This window comes from Lepidochelys kempii, chromosome 8 (assembly GCF_965140265.1).
Source record: "Lepidochelys kempii isolate rLepKem1 chromosome 8, rLepKem1.hap2, whole genome shotgun sequence".
Taxonomy (NCBI): Eukaryota; Metazoa; Chordata; order Testudines; family Cheloniidae; genus Lepidochelys; species Lepidochelys kempii.
The window spans coordinates 52303061-52326053 of record NC_133263.1 but is presented as its reverse complement, the minus strand read 5'-3'; the positions used below and the strand labels follow the sequence as shown (position 1 = coordinate 52326053).

At 42.6% G+C, this 22993-nt stretch overlaps 1 protein-coding gene across 3 annotated transcripts in view; it reads right to left on the bottom strand.

The window, feature by feature from the left end:
- The window catches only part of SOAT1 (sterol O-acyltransferase 1), a 44098-nt gene extending 23154 nt beyond the window's left edge, over nt 1-20944 (bottom strand). The window contains exons 1-3 of one of the 3 annotated variants that reach the window (XM_073356529.1): nt 20840-20944; nt 16718-16850; nt 8394-8452 (exon numbers count right to left, since the gene is read on the bottom strand). In XM_073356529.1, coding sequence (XP_073212630.1) covers nt 8394-8452; nt 16718-16844 — 186 coding nt within the window. In that variant the 5' untranslated portion in view covers nt 16845-16850; nt 20840-20944. The other 2 variants (XM_073356528.1, XM_073356530.1) reach the window with 2 other exon arrangements.
- Nucleotides 20945-22993: the final 2049 nt, after the last annotated feature.

The window sequence follows — 22993 nt, the reverse complement described above, 5'->3', positions numbered from 1 at the left end:
TCTCCCAAGTCTGCCCGATTGGCCACAGGGCAGAGGAAGGTAATAGAAAAGCTTCCCAATGGGAAGCCAATGCATGCCCTCAGCACGTACCGCCTTTACTCCCATAATTAAAGGAGCAGCAGAACTTCCCTCTCCCTCCTGAAATGCAGGCAAGCACCACCCCATGCACATGGTTAGTGCATGTGCAGCTCTGGCCCTTTTTCTTTCCACCTCAACTTATCAGTGAGCTGGAGAAAAGGAATCTGGCTGATTCTGCAAGCGCCAGCCAGCTCAATAGTAGCGGGCATGCAGGGAGATGATAGGAATTCCAGTACTGAGGCTCTTGTGAGCTCCCCACAACCCCTGATACTACGCCAATAATTCCCTACACCTTCTTCCCCATAATAAACCAAGTGGCCTAGGAAAGATACAAGGGTTTTTTTTCCATCTAACTCCTGAAAGGTCATCTATCCAGCTGGGGAAGGCATATGTTTGGACCAGGGCTAGCTGGTAGTGAGAGTACTTGCAGGAAGTAGGTCTATTGGCCCTTTAAGCATGCTGGAAAGATGGCAAGTGGAGGAAAATTTTCTGCATCAAGCTAAATCTATAGTCCCTGTAGTATGCAATGATCCATTTCATATGGATATAACACCAGGTTGACCAACTGCCCTTCGCACCTTGGAATGATGGAAAAGCAGCACTGCAGTTTTGAGACTCTTTGGTAAAGGATGACCTCCAGCAGCTTTCCTGCTCTACTGTAATGGCTGGTCAGGGAGGACCAGACCTCTGAACTCCAATGGCTATATTTTAAATAAAATGGAAAGACAGCAACACGCACTCTACAGGATTTCGGGGGTGGGGGAGCTATAACTGAGCCTTATACTGCCCCCCCATCCCCATGCCACCTGATATTCTCCTATCCACAGCCTATAAGAACCTGTGGTCCCTCAACACCTCATTTCTATGGCCCTGCAGACAAACAATAGTTAATTGAGAAAAATAAATATAAATAGTCCCTTTGCCATTATTGATTATTTACATTTACACAATATCTTCCTTTTGCTTAATCTCGGAAGAAAGGCATCATTCAACACTTAGAGCCATGAAAAAAATTGTAAAGTGACAGATTCAGCATTATGACTTCCCTATAGGACCAAAGAAATAAGCAGCTGTGATTAGAAAAAGCTTTCTATAAATACAAATTTATTGAAAGCAAAAAAACTATGAAGTAAAGAATAAAATATATGTTTAAATGCAGTATAAATCAGTACTACTTCCTCCCCCCCACCCCCCCTGTGTGAATTTCTTTAAATGGGACATCAGAAGTCCCCTGATGTTCCTTCAGGTGCAATTCATGATTAGGCACCAGTGTTCCAGAGAGAACAAGGGGGAAATGGAACAAGCTAGGTTTAACCAGGCCAGTGCTCAGGGAGCACACAGTGCTTACATGTCAATGGAATGCTGCTATGGATGCAAAAGCAAAGGGGTTAAAAAACTGTAAGGCTATTGAACAAACAAGCAGAGTTGAAGTTATTACTCACTCTCCTGCTCACTACACTGAGTATTTCTTTGTCTGCTTATGGAGCTGTCAGCTGACTATAAAGTGGCTGAAGTAGCAGTCCCCCTGCCTCCTCCCAATGTTGCTGGATCTCTGAGTGGTGAATCAACTAGTCCGGGAACACTGGATCTATAAATACAGAAATTAAGCTCTCTCAAACAATTAAAGTGTTTGTTGCCGTTTCTAACTGCCAAATGTGAAGCATGACCTCAAACTGAGTTTTGAACTATAGTTAATACTCATTTCTGTATTATTTGTCTGAAGGGTTCCTTCTGTAGTCTAAGTACACTTTAACGTTTTATCTAAGAAAGGATCAACAGTGGTAATCAGATCATTTTCCACCATGATATCTAAGATTTCCCCTATTCTCAAAATAGGGAACAGTCATTGTGTGGTATTGGTTGGCAGAGTTTGATTCAATGGTTTCTGCTGTGCATATCCAGGTTGCTGACAAAACTGAAGCCCTCGGCTAAAACCTGAATAAGGTCAAACTTTAAAATAAAGAGAAGCATGTGTTAGAAACTAAATAGATATTAACTGGTTTCTTTTACTAAAAGGACAGTGTGTTTCAGGTTCTGAAGTCTCAGGTTCAGAGTTCTCAGCCAACAGCTTCCCAAAGCCCATTTAGACAATGTTTAATAAATCACTTACAGTTAAGTAAGCTAGTGAGATCTCCAGTCACATGCACCACAGAGTTTTAAACAAGAGAATCAGATTATTGAATAATTGTCCTATTTACCGTGGAACCTGAGCCATAACAAAAGGAGAGAGAGTGTCTCTGTGGGAGCCATGCTGTGCCATAAAAAGCATCAATCACAAACTGAATGATGGAGAACAGGCTTTCCACTGCTCTGACCAGATCCTTGAAAGAAGATGGGCCTCATCCTCACAGCTTAGCTCTCAACTGTTGCCCATAACTTTTACTTCAGTGATATTTTCCAGCCTTAACAGCTTTAGTTGTTTAACTATCAGCCAAGCAGCGTTGTTCTCAATCTCAGTGCTACCTGTGTGACAGAAGAGTGCACTGCTCCTGCTTAGAGTTTAAAGTCCAGGAAAGGACAGAGTATTCAGACCTTAGACCACAGAATTAGGCACCTAAATAAAGAGTGCCTGATTTTCAAGAGTGCTGAGCATCCACAACTCTCATTCAAGTCAGTTGGATTTAGGCACCTCAAAGACAGGTACTTATTAGGGCCTAAATCTATAATTAGGGATCCAACTCAAAGCTCCTGCATTTGAAAATTTGGACCCAAGTTTAGATTCCAGCAACAGTTCACACTGAGAAAAGAGAAATGTCAGAGGCTCCACAAAAATCTGCTAAGGATTTTGCTACTGATTTTACATGGAAAGCACACAGACACTATGGTGACAGGTAGCACTATAAAACCCTAAGATAGGTAAGAATTTGCTGTTTAAATTCTGAATTTTCAAAAGTTACCTGAAAAAGTGATCAGTAATTAGCTTGTGCATGTTGTCTTCTTGTGTGCAGCTCTGTCCATGAGCAATTGAATCTTACTTTAGGCCAGTGGTCCCCAAACTTTTCAGGATCGTGTCCCCCTTTACTCCTGTTCCTCCCCCCCACCCCCAGAAGCGAGTCTGCAGCTTGGGGGGAAGGGGGCAGCATGAACAGCAGTAAGGGGGCCAGGAGCAGAGATGGGTGGCACTCCCTTCCCGCACCCCCCCCACCCATGGGGGCTGGCCCAGGCCCCAGTCGCGCCCCACAATTTGGGGTCCTCTGCTTTAGGCCAAGATTCAGGAAAGCACATTAAGTATATGCTTAAATGCTTTCCTGAATTAGAGTCTTTGAGATTGCTAAACTGACCCCTTTTTAAACAGCTACATAGTATCTCATTGAAGCTGTGGCTGCACACGGGTTAAGTGTGGTTGACTGCTAATAAAAGATTTTCCATATTCATATTTAATTGTTCCCAAGTTAGTTTGCTGCCATATTTTCCCCATGAACAGAATTCATTCCACAACAAACTGTTTAAGCTAGAGGGCTTTCTGTAGCCCATCAGCCTCTACCACCACCAGATTTTCTGATAATGTCACAAAGCTAAGGTGTGGCAGGAAATTTGCTCCCCATCTCCCTCACGCTATATGCCCCCCCCCAAAAAATAGGGCTGTCAAGTTATTAAAAAAATAATCATGATTAATCACACAGTTAAACAGAATACCATTTATTTAAATATTTTGGATGTTTTCTACATTTTCAAATATATTGATTTGAATTACAACAGAATACAAGGTGTAGAGTGCTTACTTTATTTTATATTACAAATATTTGCACTGTAAAAACAATAGTATTTTTCAGTTCACCTAGTACAAGTACTGTAGTGCAATCTCTATCATGAAAGTTGACCTTACAAATGTAGAATTATGTACAAAAAAATTACTGCACTCAAAAATAAAACAAAGTCCACTCAGTCCTACTTCTTCTTCAGCCAATTGCTCAAACAAGTTTGTTTACATTTTCAGGAGATCATGCTGCCCACTTCTCATTTACATTACCTGAAAGTGAGAACCAGCATCGCAAGATGTTTACATGCCAGATGCACTAAAGATTCATATGTCCCTTCATGCTCCAACCACCATTCCAGAGGACATGCTTCCATGCTGATGGGTTCTGCTGGATAACAAGCCAAAGCACTGCGGACCAATGCATGTTCATTTTCATCATTGAAGTCAAATGCCACCAGCAGAAGGTTGATTTTCTTTTTTGGTGGTTCGGGTTCTGTAGTTTCCCCACCAGAATGTTGCGCTTTTAAGACTTCTGAAAGCACGTTCCACACCCAGTCCCACTCAGATTTTGGAAGGCATTTCAGATTTCAAGTGTGGTAGCTATCTTTAGAAATCTCACATTTATACCTTTTTTGTGTTTTGTCAAATCTGCAGTGAAAGTGTTCTTAAAAAATGAACATGAGCTGGGTCATCATCCGAGACTACTATAACATGAAATATATAGCAGAATGTGGGTAAAAACAAGGGGCACACAATTCTCCTCCAAGGAGTTCAGTCTCAAATTTAATTAACACTTTTTAAAAAAACAAAAAACAAAAAACGAGTGTCATCAGCATGGAAGCACGTCCTCTAGAATGGAGGCCAAAGCACGAAGGAGCATATGAATCTTTAGCGCATCTGGCACATAAGTATCTTGCGAGGCCGGATACAGCAGTGCCATGCAAGTGCCTGTTCTCAATTTCCAGTCACACTGTAAATAAGAAGCAGGCAGTATTATATGTTGCAAATGTAAACAAACTTGTTTGTCTTAGAGATTAGCTGAACAAGAAGTAGAACCGAGTGGATTTGTGACATACATAATTACACTCAAAAAAACCAAACAAAAAAATCTACATTTGTAAGTTGCACTTTCACAATAAAGAGATTGTTCTACAGTACTTGTATGAGGTGAACTGAAAAATACTATCTTATGTAATAAAAAATTGCACTAAAAATGATAAATATAAAGTGAGCACTGTACACTTCGTATTCGGTGTTGTAACTGAAATCATTATATTTGAAAATGTAGAAAAACATCCAAAATTTAATAAATTTCAATTGGTATACTATAATTGTTTAGATGTGCAATTAAAACTATGATAAATCACAATTAATTTTTTAGTTAATTGCATGAGTTAACAGCGATTAATAAACAACCCTACAAAAAAGGTAAATATTAAGCTGATATTGACATTTTCTGCATTCCACTGGTGTCTCACTGAGGCCCTCTTAGCATGCATACATTTTTATATATACATTACATATATGCATGCATGCTAAGTGGGCCTCAGTGTGTAGATAAATCTCTGCATTAAGTATCTTTGCGTAACTGTATCATTTTCATATGACTTTGTATTACGCCTCTTCATATAACCTTGTATTAAGTCTTTCCATATATAACCTCTATTTTCATACAACTTTGTATCAAGTCCTTTGATAGAGGAACTTTGTACTGAGCCTTAATATAATGTTATAGCCCCTAAGGATAATTAAGGTAGAAGAAAAATGTCTTTTCGCTAGGAGTAGAATCAGATCTCCCCCCTTTTAATCAATTGCCCTGTTGAATGAATGAGTAAGGCATGGAAGGCAAGCACCTCCAGGCAGCTGCAACAATTGGAGAGGGGATGGAAGCCAGACTGAAGAACAATAAAGCTTGTCAAGTGGGCTCATTAAAGAAGAGGGCCTTGAGAGTTAGAAGCGAGCACCTTCTTTTCAAAACACCCTCTTTGAAAATAAATGTGGCAGCATTAAGACAACACCCAGAAGGAAGCGCCACAGATGACCAACTGACAGACCAGATTTTGCATCTGTGGTATAGATTTGCATGAGAGGGAAGCTGCTATAAATGTGAAGCGTCTTGCAGAGGATCCCGGGTCTCATCAACATTGCAGCATCGATCCGGATGGACAGAAGCCCGGCTCCACCCCTCCCCCATCTAACTCACTTGGCTAGTGAGGTTAAGGGGAGCAACTAGTTGGTAACAACAACAAGACGGAGTGTGCTTGTGTGTGTATGTGAGTGCATGAGTGTAATATATATCATATGCATATGATACAGTATTGATTGATACATGTATTACCAATAAATGTGGTGCTTTGCCTTATCCCCCCCGAAAAGATCCTGTGCAGTACTTTAAGTACAAGTGAAATACCAGTGGAATGCAGAAAATGTCACGTCAGCTTAATAAAGATTTACAGTGTGTATGTATAGATATAAAAACTATAAAATTTAAGTCAGGAGAGTTCCCAATTGCCAAGAACATTTTAAAGCTTCAAAACTGTTCACCTCATTGAAATCCTAAACTTGGCCACATTAGTGCACCAAAATGCATATAGAGGCATCTTCCCCTCTTGTGACATGCCTTCAAATTCACTTTAGTTACCCCTATCATATAATGAAACTGCATGTTCATCACCCACTCGCCATACCACCAAGATTGCGAAATGAGACTTCCCCAAGGCAAGGGCATTCACCTTTCCTTCTAAGAGTTATTCATTCTCTGGCATCAAGTAAGATTGTGAAATTACAGATCACTGCTGTGGAACACTTGTGATGTTAATAAGTGTGAGTAAGGCACAGTGTGTCAGGAAGAACATGCGAACACAAGAAAACTGGTTGCTAGGATGAAGAGTGGAACTCAATGCTGCCCCACTTAGTATGGATACAGGGCACCCTTGCAGAATAGCATGGAAAGGTTTGGAAATTCCTTCTTTGTCTTAACAAGGATAATGGCAACCATGGGGGGAAAGGTTTAACAAATGGTTTAATAAAGCCAATGGAGAGTTGGGAAAATAATGTGGGAAGGAGGACTGTGGAAGTGTGTATAATTTCTTTTTCTGATCAAGTATAAAAATTCATTCCTATATCAAAGTTCTCTACTCCATTCCCAGGGAAGGGAAGATGGCAAAGGAGTTTCCCTTGGTGTTCCAAAGTATTTTACATATTCTTAAGTAAAGTGAAGAAAACATGTTTTTTTCTGATATTCATTTCAAAACCTTCTAGGCAGGAGATGCTTGGACAGGAAAAGGAAGCCCTATAGAAGTTTAAAGTAGCAAATGCCAACATCACTTCCAATAGGGAAGACACTGGCTGAATATACAGTTTATTAAAAGTGATATTATTCAGGCTAGGAAGCCAGAAGTCTCTCTGAACACATGACTAAGTGTTGATAGTTTGCCTTCCCATTCGAAGATCAGAGCAGGACATGCAAACAAGCTTGTGCCCCCACATCCCTAACAAAAGCAGCCCTGGATTTGTGGTTGTGACGACTCAACTGAGATGTTACTTTATGTTGCTGCCTTTATATTGGAAGAATTTTAAATTTCAGAATCTAGAGAACTTAAAGTGATTCTCTTTAAGAGGCAGTTCAACTCTGGGCCTATTGCTTTGAACAGTCATCCTTTAAAAGTGAACTACTAGTATTAAAATCTCATCCTGTAGACATATGTCAAATGCTCTAAACAGCAAAGATAAATAGGGCATTCAGTAGACAAGCACCTTGAGGAAAAAAGCTGCTTCCCCACTCTACCAGAAATTGGTAGTACTTTTAACCCCATATCACTGTAGAGTGACCAAGCACATAATTCAGGAGAACGCTGCCAGATGTAGTCTGCAGGGAATTAAGTCACTGTTAAAAACCACACTACTGTTGCACAGACTATTATGTTAGAAGCTGGGATATTCTAGTAGGTCCCCTTTAAAAAAGGCGTCATGAAGAATGAAGAAATTCTCTAGAAATTAGAATCTACAACAGACTGTCTGCATGTCCTGCTCACAAACATTTATGGACAACACAACCCTGTCTGCACTAGGAGAGTCACCTCCGGCTGCTGAAGGAGTGCAGGGCTCCCTGCTAAAAAGGGTGGGAGAAAGTGTCTTAGCTAGCTCCACAGCAACAGGCAAGAGTACCAGGCAGTGAGTAGCCCATTCACTGGATTGAACATCATGAGGAACTTTTTCCTTTAAACATTAAACCTACAGATTGCCAAAAATAGCAGTCCCAGCTATATGGTCAAGGGGTAATACAGCCAAAGCAAGTCAATTTGGATATGGGTATCAAAGTTCACATGCTTATTTGTAGAATTAAGCTTTTGGGGCCCAAGTACAACACAGGCTGAGAAAGAAAAACAAATAGCCGAGTTAATATTTTGACAGAGATGTCACTAATGCTGTACAGGGCACAGGAATAGGTAGGGGAGAATAAAGGCTTGTGTAAAACCACTACTCCTAAGTGATGTCTGAAAGGATGGCATTCTAGAACATTAAACCAACAACAGACAAACATAAGACAATGGCATTTCATGTTTTCCAGGAGTCTGGATCCCTCTCAACCAAGTAAATGTTAAGAAATATTTACCTCAGCCTCTGCTATTAGCTGCATTTTCTTTGTTATCCCGTGGTCAACATCAACCCAACCTAAAGGAGGAAAAGCAAGTATTTAACAGTTATGTTTTCAGTAGATATGACATGGCCAATAAAGATGCTCAGAAGCACAAAAAGAGAAAAGGAACAGCATACCCAGCTCATAGAAACTGAATTTACCATTAACTTTGTCTCTGATAAGCCAAGGGCCCCATTAAGCTCGGGACTGACAGAGCTGTAGGAAGTTTAGAAGCCAGGAGCATTTTGGTGTTTTACGTGGATGGTGATTTTATTAAACTGCTGAAACCCAAGCACTCAATAAACTTCACAAGTGTCAAGTCTTCTCCCTCCACCCCCAACATCAAATATTTTTAAGGTTCACCAGGAGCCAATCACTACTCTTATTTTTGATACAAGCAAGAGGATAAATGCACACACGCTTGTCAGAGTTAACCACAGGAGTTCAAATTAGTCAGGTGACAAACCAGCTGCATCTTCGTATTAGATCATGCCAGTGCTAGATTTTGGAAACTTACTTTTGCCCATTGCTAACCATAACCTAGAGTCATTTTCAGTATGTCATTTATTTGTATCATCATTAGGGCTATGATTTGGTCATGGAAGTCGTAGAATCTGTGAGTTCCAGAGACCTCCGTGACTGGAGCTCATGGCACCTGCAGGGTCTCCCCGCAGCCCGTCATGGTTGGGAACTGTGGGGGCCCCAAGCTCCGAGACGCCGCAGGGGTGCCCCGAGCGCTCCCAGGCACCACTGGTGGTGGGGATGCCCCAAACTGGGAGCCATGGGCAGTGCGGGGACCCCGCAGGTCTAAGGCGGGGGCCCCAGGGTGCTGTGGGGATCCCAGAGCTCCCCATTTTGTCATGCATATTTTTAATAAAAGTCATGGATAGGTCACAGGCAATAAAGAAAAATTAACAGAAGCCCATGACCTGTCTGACTTACTAAAAATGTGAGACAAAATCTTAGGGCTTGGCTACACTTACATTTTATAGCGCTCCAACTTGCTGGCTCAGGGGTGTGAAAAATCACCCGCTTGAGCACAGCAAGTTAGAGCACTTTAAAGCACTAGTGTAAACAGGCTCTGGGCACTGGGAGCCACTCCAACTCGTGGAGGTGGATTACCAGAAATACTGGGAGAGCTCTCTCCCAGCACTCACGCACGACCACACCCGCACTTCAAAGTGCTGCCACGGGAGCGCTCCTGTGACAGCGCTTTGAAGTTTCCAGTGTAGCCAGGCCCTTGGGCTTAATTATCACAGCACCTAAGAGCTGCAATTGTGGACCAGGACCCCACTGTTGTAGCTGCTATGCACACACAAAACAAACAGAAGGTTCCTGTGGCAAAGAGCAAACAATCTAAGTAATAAGTCACACTGACTGCAAGAAACAATGGATGAGCTTGGGCCACAACAAGACGACCAGATCCTAGCAGATTTGGGTAACAAGAAAGTACAAGAGACAAAAATTAACAGACTCCCTGCAGAAGGGCAGTTTGGAAATAAAACTCAGTGGGAAAAATACACCAAGATGCCTACACATCTTGAAGCAAAGATACAGTACTCAAAGAACCATACACCATTTAATGTTTATCACTGTGCTTAAAGGACAGAGTCCAGATGTTATCCATATTTATAACCACCCTTTGGAAGTTTGAATCTGAAGCATATTATCTTACTGGAAATCTTTCCATCATGTATGCATGTAGGTATATTACTATAGGGTTGCACACAAAGAACAGTGTTGATTAGATCCTTGTTCTGTGAGAACTGTAGCAGTTCCTTGCAAATGGAAATTTAAATATTTAGAGTATTCTATTCTAATACGTTGTAGCAAAACAGATGGGAGGTGTTGTTCTGGCTTTTACATAATGAATAACCAAGGCCTTGCTATGCAAGAGCTGTGTTTCCTGCTAGGCACAGTGCCTGTATCTGGTTATCACTCACTAAGGAACACAATATCCCAACAGTTGAATTCAGAGTAAGGACGCTAAATGGTAAAGGATGGGAACAACTGATAACATTTTGGCTTTTGGAATGTTTTTTGTTTACAACTACATAAGCCTTGCCAAGGTCCCTAAACTTGGCCAACCCTGAAACAGTGATAAACAACTTTTACAAGGCCACATGTGTCTGTGTGGGCCTTTTCTGTAGTTTTCTCATCATAATCTTGCAACTAATTCAGAATGGCTAGGTAGAAATGGAATAGTAGTTCACTAGCAGCACATAACCCTCCAAACAAGACCTTAACATGTTGCTACCTTTTTAAGTAAAAAGCACTTCTCAAGTTTCTTATTAAGCAAAGGATTCTTAGCAAACAGGTGTAAAGACTTTAATAGAAACAAATCTTGAACCACCTCCCCCCAGAAAATCCACAGTTACACTAATAGGCCAATATTTATTTCTCTATATACTTGTCTATCTCGCTAAGGGGAGGCCAGTTTATAAATCAACCCATAAAAAAAATTAATCTCTTTGGTGCCTGAATTTGTGACTTTCACATTCACTGTAATGCTTGTCATCCTGTATTTAAAGCTTTGCCACTTGCATGAAGAACTTTACACCAGAAACTTGTTACACCCAATATAATAGGCAGCCAGAAACAGCATACTAAGAAAACTGAAGGAACAGTAAGAAATAGTGGCTCAGTTATGCTTCAGAGATTTTTTTATAGTTTTAACAGGAGCGCAGAAGTATACTGTGTTGTAATACAACTTTTTCCATTATTTTGTAGTGTTGTTGCATCCGTGCTTGTCCCAGGATATTAGAGAGACAAGGTGGATGAGGTAATAGCTTTTATTGGACCAACTTCTGTTGATGAGAGGGGCAAGCTCTTCTTCAGGTCTGGGAAAGGTACTAAGAGCATCACAGCTAAATATAAGATGGAATAGATTGTTCAGTATAAATAGTTCCACATATTGTGAGACACCATTCAAGGTGGTGGGGAAAGGGGTTCATGGGTTTCAGATTGTTGTAATAAGCCATAAATCCAGCATATTTAGTAAAAATATCATTTTCAATGTCTAGCTAAGTTATGAATTTAAGCTCCCAACTCGTCTTTTGAAACTGTTGTGCAGGTTTCCTTTGAGGATGAGGACAGAGGTCAGATCGTTTTGTGAAAAATGTTCGTCCACAGGAGATAAAAGACAAAACACCATATCATTTTTCCCTGGGAATTCTTTCAAGAGAGTAGTGACTGTTTGATTTCACCCACAGTGTTCCACAATGGTTTGTCTGGTGTCTATGGGCCTTCCTTTGCTGGGCAGAAAACATCTCTTGTGGTGAACTAGTATTTCACACTTGTTAATGCTTCTCTCCTGACTCTGAGGGTTTCCAGTTTCATAGCAAACACTTAAATATTACCTTATAACATGGTTTAAACATTATAAGTGAGATTAATGGATGCAGCAACTCACAAGCATTTCATAAAGTCCAAACACTAAACCCATCTCTATAAATCTAATACCAATATTAACATGCAGGTGAGTCAGACAGGTGTCCAACGACACTTTTGTCAGTGTTCAATGAGGTCTAGGGGCCTTGGCATGAGCTGGCACCTGGTCTGCCAGTGCCACAAACACTACTGCAAATATATCAAGATCATCTTGCTGAAAGTTACCAAAAATAGAGATTTTCTGGTTGCCAGGCAACTTCCCCACCTCTACAACTTAAGACTTAGCCCAGCATTTAAGATTACTACATTATTAAATGCAGGCAATTCTGATTTCAGAGATAATTTGACTAAGATTCAGAGGATAGAAGAGTAAATAGATATTTGTAGCCAAAAAGCCCACTCTCTCCTTTATCTCTCACAACCTACTATACATTAGTCTGAAATTGACCAAGAGCACACAAGGAAGAAACTGAAACATTTACTATTAAGTCACAGCTTTGAATTTAGCATACGTTTTACTGTTAGATCATTTAATTAGAAACCTCAAAAATTACAACTAGTCAAAAAGATTCTGTGAAAAGTTTATCCTTTTTGGTGAATGATTTTGAAAGTTGTTGAACCAGCTCTATTAACTAAGGGGGAATTATACTAAAGTAACACCAAAGGAGCACTGTTAAGAATAACGAGTGGGAGAGAAAGGAAGGGAAGTGAGTTTGATATAACGGTGGTTAACATCATGACTATCAACATTCAAAATGTGGATTACAACTGGACAGATCAGCAAACCCAAGAATCCTCAAGAAAGACGGACCCACAGACTCTGGGCCAGAAACAGAGAAACCCAGAAACTGTCTTAACAGAATCTAAATATCCAAAACAGTCATTTTCACTGTTCTCATGTTACAGTATGTACGTTGACTACAAATATTTAAATGTACTAAAAAGTTAAAACAAAGAAGTAGAATAGCTAAATTGTGATTTGCCCTGGAAATCAAATCTCTTAAAAAAACACCACACCAAGAGCTCCGTCTCCTATTTAATACTGCTCAAAAAAAACTTATAAAAGTGAGTCAACATACAAATACACGTGTGTACAGAAAAAGGGGACAGTTCATTTATTTTCTGTTACATAAATTGTTGCTTACTCACAAGGAACATTTGACTGGAGGAGGAATCCACACATGATGATCTGTCTGAGTTGAGGTCATAAAATTGATTTAAAATGGGTCTCTTTGGAACTGAAATTTAAGACCTACCCACAAGGGAAGTCATACTTAAATGACTTACAGGTTACAACATCCTCTCATTGCAAAACTGTAAACTATGTTAGCATAGCAGAAATTAAGAACGCCTAGATACTGACCTTTAAAATAGGGTAGGGTGCTAATTAAAGGGGAAACAACCCAACCAATGAGACTAGCAAACAAACTTGCAGGATCTTCTTTGAGAGACAATATGGTTTAAAGTGGGCTTACGTTTTGTAAAGCACCTTCAAAAATGGTATTTAAGAGTGCTATCTCTGTAAACACAACTCTCCATCTGAAAATTAAACATGTCTCTTCTTCTTGTTCAACACCTGAGCTGGTGAAAACTTAGGAAAAAAAGAAAAACAAAAAGACATGCCTCTAAGGGTTTAGATGACCTAATATGGGAGATACCCTCTCACTATATAAGTAAATCAAATAAGAGAACCACCCATAGGTAAAATGGATTTCTCCAACGAAGCGTCTGCAGTTAGGTTGCCACTCCTGGAATGTCACTTCTCTGAATAGGGCCTTCCTTTCAGAAGTCATACAAGAGACTTACAAAACTTCAGTCTTGTGTATTGCAAACCCCCAGGCATATGTCAAACAGCCTCCAACAACTACATAATGTGAAGATGCGTAGAATTCATCTTTACACACAAAGGACAGTGAGATAGCCATCTAAATGCACAATTCTAGCAGGTGTTTTATAGATGCATGATGCAATGCACATAGCTAGAAAAATTTAGTGTTTTAACTGAAAAAAGTAATTCAAGAATAGCCCAAGGGCTTTGACATATACTTTGCACTTGTAAGACACCTTTCACCCCAGGATCTGAACGAGCTTAAAATATTACACCTCACTACTGAGGAAGACAAATTATCCTTATTTTACAAAGGGGGGAAACAGCTAGAGGTTAAATGATTTGTCTAAGGTCATATACCAAGTCAGTAGCAGAAGTGAGATGAGATCTTAGTCCCAATTCTCAATCCTTTATGCCAACCACTAAATAGAACACTACCTGCCTTAAGTTAAACTAACCTACAATTACTTAGGTGCAAGGCTACCATACTATTCAATTTAACAAGTTCTCCATTTGCAATACACAATACATGTTAATAACTACTAATAGTGTTTACTGAGTTAAGTTAATTTTTACAGCGAGCCAATGCAGGCATGTTATGACTCCAGTGACTAAATAGCTCAAATGAACTACTTAAAAGTACATGCAGGTCACAGAGGGCATGGTTCATTGAGCTGCTGTCCAAAAAGGAATTAGATTAAAAAACTTCAGACACAACTCGTGATCATTTCACTGGCAAGCTAGAAAGTGCCAGCATTATCTAGATTAAGAAGTTTAGCACTGTAGGTGTCTTTTTCTGTCTTCTTCAGGCTTCCTTCACTAAACCTCAATGATTTTGCCATAACTAGAGAAGCAGAAAAAGACAGATCCTAGAATAACTGGTGTTCTTAAGTTTGATCCTACCTGATCCCGGTGAGAAAAAGCAACTCTGTGTTTGATTTCCACAGAGAACACCACACAATGGTCTTGCTGAAGCAAACGCCAGGAATATGGATCAACAAAAAACAGAATTCCAAGCAGGGCAGATAATTAATCTGATTTAAATCTAAGTCAGTAAGCCTTATTTAAAATATCAATTGTAATTTTCATTAATAAAGGCACCCATCACAAATTCAGTCTAGCTAGAATAGAAATAAAGAGATTAGTAGAGCCACCCAACAGTTAAGAATTAACTCTAGGCCACAGGCCACTTGTAGTTTTCCACTCTCACCTAAATAACCTGGTTGTTTTTGTTTGTTATAGGTAAGTTTATAACTCTTCCTTCTAACTTCACTTTTTGTTCCACCCCTTTTCTGTTTATTTGAGATAGCTAAGCTGAAATATTGCCTATTCTGAAGCCTGTAAGATCAATGATTTTCTCTGTTAATAAACTCCGAAGTCCCATTCCTTCTTGCAGAGAAAGCCCATCTCCTACTCAAAGATTTCACCCACAAGGATGACAGCTCCAAAGTGCCTGAGGAACATGTATACTTGCAAGATATAGTTGTCAAGGAAAAAGGCACTCGCTGAGATGCCAACAACCAGCTGCAGAGGGAATTAAAAATGAGAACATTAGCTTTTAACTTAATTCTATAAGAAGCCAGAGTAATGAGAGAAGCAGTACTAGAAAGATGTGTTCTTGGTGGTGGGTGTTGCCAAAACAGGCTGGCTACTTCATTCTGGCTAACACTCATGCCTCGATAAAGCAAGTTGCAGTAATCCAGCCTGGAAGTCATGACGGAGTGGATGACTGTGGCCAAATCATTCAACAGCATGAGGCATAGTCTTCTAGCTAGACTCTGCTGGAAGGTGGCATCTTTCACAGCAACAACTATTTGAACACTCCAGCAGCAGCAAAGAGTTGAAGAGGACCTCAAAGCTGCAGACTACTGATGATTATCGGAGGACTGATTCCCTCCAACAGAGCAGGACAGCCACCCTATTAGTGGTTCCATTGGTGCTTTCATTGTTTGGTCTTCCCATAATGAATCCTATTCCTTGCTATTTGTGCTTCAAAAGTTTTCAAAGGGCAAAATGGAACAGTGAATTCCATAGGTTCGCTCCAATCCTCAAAACTCAGCTAAAGCAGTGTATTGTCTAACTTAGATATTGGGCTATTCCTACCATCCTGCACAGGTAGAAGAAATCTTCAAACTCCACCATCAACCAGCCTCTCCTACAGGATGGAATTAGGGAAAGGTGACAGGGGAGTTCACACTGAGTTCTGTGTAATCAATCTTATTTTTCCAGCTTGTGTGGGGAAGTAGGAAAAAGAGTTCACATCAAGTGAGCTCCAGTGAAGTGCCTCCACTTGCACCAAAAATGAAGCGCAAGCCCTGCAGAAGCCCCTTCATCAAGCCAATGAGAGTGTGAAAGGTATGGGAGACGCTCCTGATATTTTATGACTATATGTCCAGCTACTTGTTATTGCATCATTTGCTATAGGACTACGAGGATTAATTCCAGCAGGAGTTACTTGACACTGTCCACAGGAAAGGTGACTGCAGCACAGCCAGGAGTTCCTTAGCAAACATCCAAGACTATAACTAGGATATGCTGCCTCCCCACCTCTGGTGGGCTGCACAAACTAGTTTGACCAGGTTCAAGAGACACAGGGAAACAAAGAACATTTGGGACTGATAAAAGGTCTGCCCCCTGAAGACAGGGGAGGAGACCCATGATGGTATAAAAGCAGACTGAACCCCAGTCACCAAATGTGGGGGTGTCTGGATAAGCCTCCCTAATCTTTACATAAAACAAAAAATGCAAGTAGATTGCTTAATAACATGCATGTGTTAATAACCCTTTGCTCTCGTTCTGCTTTGTTCCTGCTATGAAATTGAAAAATATGTTGTTTTGAAAGGATTGTTTTGTGTCACCATATCCACATTCCCAGCTCCTGAAGGGAAGGCTCCAGCCCCGCCAGCCCTGCTGAAGAATCACAGTCAGTACAGCAGGATCCAGTCTGAAAGTGGGCGAATTGTGGGATTCCTCCTTGAAAGAGGTGAAGGTAAGAGGCCTGTCATGCAGAGGAGATGTCTTCAGCCAGACTAGAGTGGGCTGAAGGTACAGATAGCCCTGAACCATTACTGAAATAACTCACCATTGTTTGAGTTTTGGAATGGCCTCTCTGCCTCAGATCTCTTCTGCATTTCATGTTTCTCAGGGGTCCCATGTGCTGTAGAACTCGGGTGGCGGTGTCTTACGGAAGTATAATCTTCACCTACCATTGTAGACTACCACAGAAGAGAGAGGAAAGAATTAGTTAGAAAAAGGCCTCAGACGTGATGCATTTATTCAGCTATTACATATGCTAGATTTTTCCTGCCTTTGACTGCCCACTGGAGGCAGTGGGGAGAAAAAAAAGAAGCGGATAAATGGGATTGACAGTCTAACAAAGCTAACCCCCTCTCCCATCTCAACTATCTACATAGTGAAATCTGTACTAAGAACCATACCTCCTCCTCCCCCCTTCTCTCCACACTAGACAGTAAGTGGGACAGTAAAAAATTAATTCCCCCCACACTCCCAAACCACCTCCAATACACAAACCCTTCATTTTAAGCAACTAGGAATCCTCAGGGCTCCCAACACAGTGTTGGGAGCGTCACTTCACAAGTGAAGCCTTTAAAATGCTTCACTATGCAACTGATTTTTCCTGGTAATTTACATAGCAAAACCTGCCTCTCAACACTGGTTTGAGGGTTTTGAGATTCCTCCCCTCCCTGCCTTTTCAAATTCCGTTTTGGCATCATGGAAGAGAATAGTAAGCCTGAGAATACCAGACAATCCCCTTTCTGTAAAAAAAGCCCAAGTCCTCAGTAAACCTTGTGCCTTATTTAGACAAATGAATGATTGTGCTGCAAACCACAGCGAAACAGGAAGAGGGAGAACTGTGTTTGTTTAAACCACACCAAACCCAACAGCAGGGCCCATTGCTGAAGGCTGAATTATTAGTAACACATATTCCTGCACCACCACCCCCATATTCAAAATGTAGACCTGTTCTTTAAAGGGAGGGAGGGCTGTTATTTCCCACAGTCACCAAGAGAAAAATGGCATCTTGCCCTATTCTTGAGTAACAAAATGGAAATCTATGAAGCTCCCTAAAGTTGCACCTGCAGAGACTGATGTTCAGACTGGGCTTCCAAAATACCAACCACACACACTTTTCTTTCATAAGACCAGCTCCTTACATTTATTTAAGTGCCTCTCATCCAGAAGCATCCAAAATGTCTCTGAGGTCCATCAGAGTATACTCTGTGTGCATATTTATAAACACATGCACTACACTCACTACTGCAAGGCAATATCCATTTAAGAAAATTTACCAACACTACAACCAGGATTGAGACTCTTGCAAGAAGAAACAGGATCTCTCTCAATCACATGTGGTCAGGCCTTCAGCTTCCCTTCTCATTAAAGAGACAGCAGCTCTATCAGCAGTTTCCCTTCCTCCCCACACCTCATTGGGCACTGCTTCTGTATAGACAAAGGGAAGAATGCCACCTACTGAACCACCAGTATCACTTCCTGAAGCACCTATGTATTCCTTGGAAGCCCCATAGCAACTACTACTAACCAGGCCCAGTCCTGTCTATTTTATGAGATGACACCCCAAAAAAAAGAAGGCTGTCATTCAATAAATTTTAAAGTTGTAAACTTTTAAAGTGCTGTACTTAAAGTGCTGTGTGGCATTTTCCTTCCCTCCTCCACCACCCCTCCTGGGATACCTTGGTCGTCATCCCTCTATTTGTGTGATGAATGAATAAAGAATGCATGAATGTGAAGCAACAATGACTTTATTGCCTCTGCAAGCGGTGATCGAAGGGAGGAGGGGAGGGTGGTTAGCTTACAGGGAAGTAGAGTGAACCAAGGGGCGGGGGGCTTCATCAAGGAGAAACAAAGAGAACTTTCACACCGTAGCCTGGCCAGTCATGAAACTGGTTTTCAAAGCTTCTCTGATGCGTACCGCGCCCTCCTGTGCTCTTCTAACCGCTCTGGTGAAGACGGTTCAATAGGACTGACTGCAGGACTAAAGAGAATGACCTGGTCAAGTCACTCCAAATTTAGTCCCTGCGCCCATGTCTGCCCAGGCGCTCCCAGCCGACATGGCCAGGAGCACCTCGGACATGACGATGACGGCTACCAGTCGTACTGTACCGTCTGCTGCCACAAGGCAAGGGGTTGCTGCTACTGTGTAGCAATGCCGTACCGCGTCTGCCAGCACCCAGGAGACATAGGGTGACGGTTACCTGAACGGGCTCCATGCTTGCCGTGGTATGGCGTCTGCACAGGTAACTCAGGAAAAAAGGCGCGAAATGATTGTCTGCCCTTGCTTTCACGGAGGGAGGGAGGGAACGGGGGCCTGACGATATGTACCCAGAACCACCCGCGACAATGTTTTAGCCCCATCAGGCACTGGGATCTCAACCCAGAATTCCAATGGGCAGCGGAGACTGCGGGAACTGTGGGATAGCTACCCACAGTGCAACGCTCCGGAAGTCGACTCTAGCCTCGGTACTGTGGAAGCGCTCCGCCGAGTTAATGCACTTAATGCACTTAGAGCATTTTCTGTGGGGGGACACACACTCGAATTCTAAAAACCGACTTCTATAAATTCGACCTTATTCCGTAGTGTAGTCATACCCTAACATGGCTCCTCCTCCTCCCCCCATACTAGTCCAGTTTAACTGTCGCAGGCAGGTAAGCAAATGTTCTTCAGTCCCCTGGCTCCTTGAATGCTGTGCAGTGAATCTCTTCTAACTTCCTTCCTCCCACAAGCTCAGCATATCACTGCTTCCACAAGCTTCCTCTTACTCACACCCTTCTGTTCACCTTTCCTCTCAGTAAGGAACAGTGTGTTTTTCTGATGCCCACCCTATGCTCCTTCTGGGCTTCAGAACCGTGAACAGATCCCCTCAGCAGATTTTTTTTTACTCAGTTATCAGGTACTATACCTCATTTACAACATTGATTTTCTCCACCTTCCTTTTTAATTATTGCCAATCATGAGTGCACTTCACATGAGCACAGAAACAATATATTTTAAATCATCCGTGTTTACACAATCACTTGTAAAAAGGTTGTGACATGGCTTCGAGCTAAACTGCAGCCTACAATTAACAATACTCACTGTCCAAAGAGTGAGTTTTATAAAACTATTGATATGAAAAACAAAAACAGACATGGATTCTGCTCCCTCAGACTGAAAGAGCCCTTCACACAACACAGGTCCTAAAATAAAGTTAGCCCATAAACAAAACAAGCCTATTATAGTCAGCAAATAAAATGCTGTTTATTGTTTTGCTGGCACTCAGTACACTTGTGTAGTAACAAGTGGACTTCCCTCTCTGCTAAGCCAGTGTTATTTACTACAGTACAGACAAGGTGAGTGAGAAACAACATTACTTATTACAAAACATTCTTTAAGAACAAATGTAATGCCTGGACTCTCTCCTCCAGATTGCATGCAGGCCAAAGGAGCATTACAGAATCATAGAACTGAAGGGACCTCAAGAGATCAAGTCCAGTCCCCCCACCCCTGCTGAGGTAGGGGCAACTAAACCTAGACCTTCCATAAGCGGTGTTTTTCCAGCCTGTTCTTAAAAACCTCAATGAAAGGATTCCCCAGCCTCCCTTAGACGCCTATTACAGTGCTTTAACTATCCTTATAATTGGAAAGTTTTCTTAACATCTAAGCTACCTCTCCATTGCTGCAGATTAAGCCCATTACTTCTCACCCTATCTTCAGCGGACATAGAGAACTGATCATTGTCCCCTTTAAAGCAGCCTTTAATTTTAAGACTATTACCAGGTTCCCAAAGCTAAAACATCTCCCGTCTTTTAACTCCTTCTCACACATCAGGGCAGCTGAACCTTCTATCATCTGTGCTGGTCTCCTCTGGACAGCCAGGTGGCCTCCCCGCCAAACTCCAGCCGGACCTGGGGCTGCGAGGAGCATCCCCCTCCCAGCCTGGCGCTTCCCACAGCAAGGCTGCCACACCAGCGAGGGACCGCGACCCCCAGCAGCAGCAGCCGCCAATTAAAGCCTCTGAATTAACAAGCTCGCGGCGCCGTGACAGAGATCAGTGCACAGCGCGGGGCGGTCCGCACGCATGCCTGGGTACAGGGCAGACCCGAGCCCGGCCCGTCCGGCGGAGAGCCCCCGGCGAGGTCAGCCTGCCCCCACGAACGCCCAGCCCAGGCGGCGGGGGTACGTCACCTTGTCCTCAGCCAGATGGGTCCGCGCGACTCCCCCGCGCCTCAGCTGCACCGCCACCTGGGAAAACGAGAGAGCGAATGGAAGGCTCCACCCTTCCCCACTCCTCCACTGCGTCACCGCGCAAAGGGAAGGAGTGGGGAGCGTCGCCGCTCATTGGCTGCCAGCCCGAGAACCAGGCTCCACCCCCTGGCTACCAGCCGGCGCCGGCGGCACAGAGGGGAGGAGCTGGAGCAAGGGAGCAGCGTGCATGTTGGGGGCGGGGCAGAGGGGGTGCCGGGGCGGGGTGCACGTGAGAGGCGCCTGTGCGCGCGCTCTGGCTGGGACCCCCAGCTCCAGCCCTCCTCCCCACGGTTCTGCCTTCTGGCTCCTCCCCCAGCCTGGGTGCTCCCCCAGGCCAGTATGTCCTGCGGCGGCTCGTACCGTGGGCTATGCGAGACTGGACTGCGACCCTCCTGCCAGAGGGCAGCTGGAGGAGCTACTCGCCCCTCTGTCGCTGGAACCGGGTGTGACACGTTAGCAAACTGGGTCTCTCAGTGCCGCACTGGAAGCTGCTCAGATGCTGCGGTGGGCAACGGAAGAACCTCTAGAACATACTGGAGCCTTGCCTTGGGGAAGCTGCATTTTCAGGAGAGGGGACTGCAGAACATGGCACGTTAAACACCAACATTTTGCCAACAAGTGCCCCCCCCCCCCCAATGGCTGAACCTAAAGATAGTGGCCTACGTGTATTTGAGGGTGTACAGTGCTGCTATAGGCTACTGTGATGTGTGCATTACCACCCATTCTGGATAGATTAGATGGCACCTTGCAAACCCAGTGCTAAAATGGCACCTACATCATAATCCCCACATCACACACACCCTTCATAATCTGGTCCCAGGAAAGCACCACTCCTTTTAGTACAGCTTAAAAAGCCAAGGTTGGCAGGAGGCCCAGGCCCAGGGGAGCCTGCCTGCGGTTTAAATTGTCCTTCTAAAGGAAAATGATTGTATAGCAAGTACCTCACGCAGGACCTGGATTTAATACAAAGGCTTCCCACAGCTATATCCATTTCAAGCAGATTTACAAAACCTCAGCTAAGCATTTCAAAAGGAGGCAGAGTTCCTGTCAACTTCTTAGACTTTCCACCTTTAGAGACAGCTTTTCATATCAACTATTTCCTATGCCTTAGGTGCTCTGCTACCATGTGTTTCATCAAGAACATGTTTCTAGTTAATTAGCAAGAATGTTCATAAGTAACTGACCAGTAATGTAGATTAAATGAGAAATGGTCCTGGAGAAGTCCAGTTCCAATCGTTGTCCAGAATTCTAACACTTGGTGGATTCAAATCTGTGATCTTGGTTCATACACATATCTGTTTAAAACAGACTGATGCAAACAATATGATGCAAACAATATGAAATAATTTGATTCACTGGAAAATTCCAGGCACAAATGGTCTTTAGTAACCTTTACTTGTCTGTGTGTCAGTAGTTCCACTTTCACAGTGTAAAGGGGGAAGGGAAGAAATGTCCAAACAAGGAGAACTAATCTCTCTTTCATCCATGAAGTGTGACTTATCTCCTTCCTATTTCAAGTATGATGGTTTCAAGTTCACAGTCTATGTTAACCAAGCAGCCACGTGTTCTTCACTTGTGCTTTATCAATGCAGTCACGAGAAACACTTTTAAAAAACTGTACAACTCCACTGAGCTGGATTGTTCAAACTTTGCTTAAGTAGCCTCTGGGACTCTGAGTACAGCCCTGAGTGAAAAGAACTTGTACTGATTCAGGTTACAATATATAAAGGGTTACAATGTTAACCCACTACCCAGCTTTGCCCCATGTACATTAGGGAAATTTTGTCATTTCCACCATTGTTAGTACCCACTCAGTCCCACAGATGTTAGCAACCAGGTTTCTGTCACAACAGATTTTAACACCTTCCCGCTAGTTAGACATACTGAGGCTTCCACTGTTGCTAACACTGGTGGAGATTAACCAGTGGGAAAATTTCTCTATGATCAACAAAGCGTCTACTCTGTCCACATATTTATTCAAGTGACACCATCGTAGGACCTAGTCACATTAGTCATGCTATCAGGGGCTTGTTCACCTGCACATCTACCAATGTGATATATGCCATCATGTGCCAGCAATGCCCCTCTGCCATG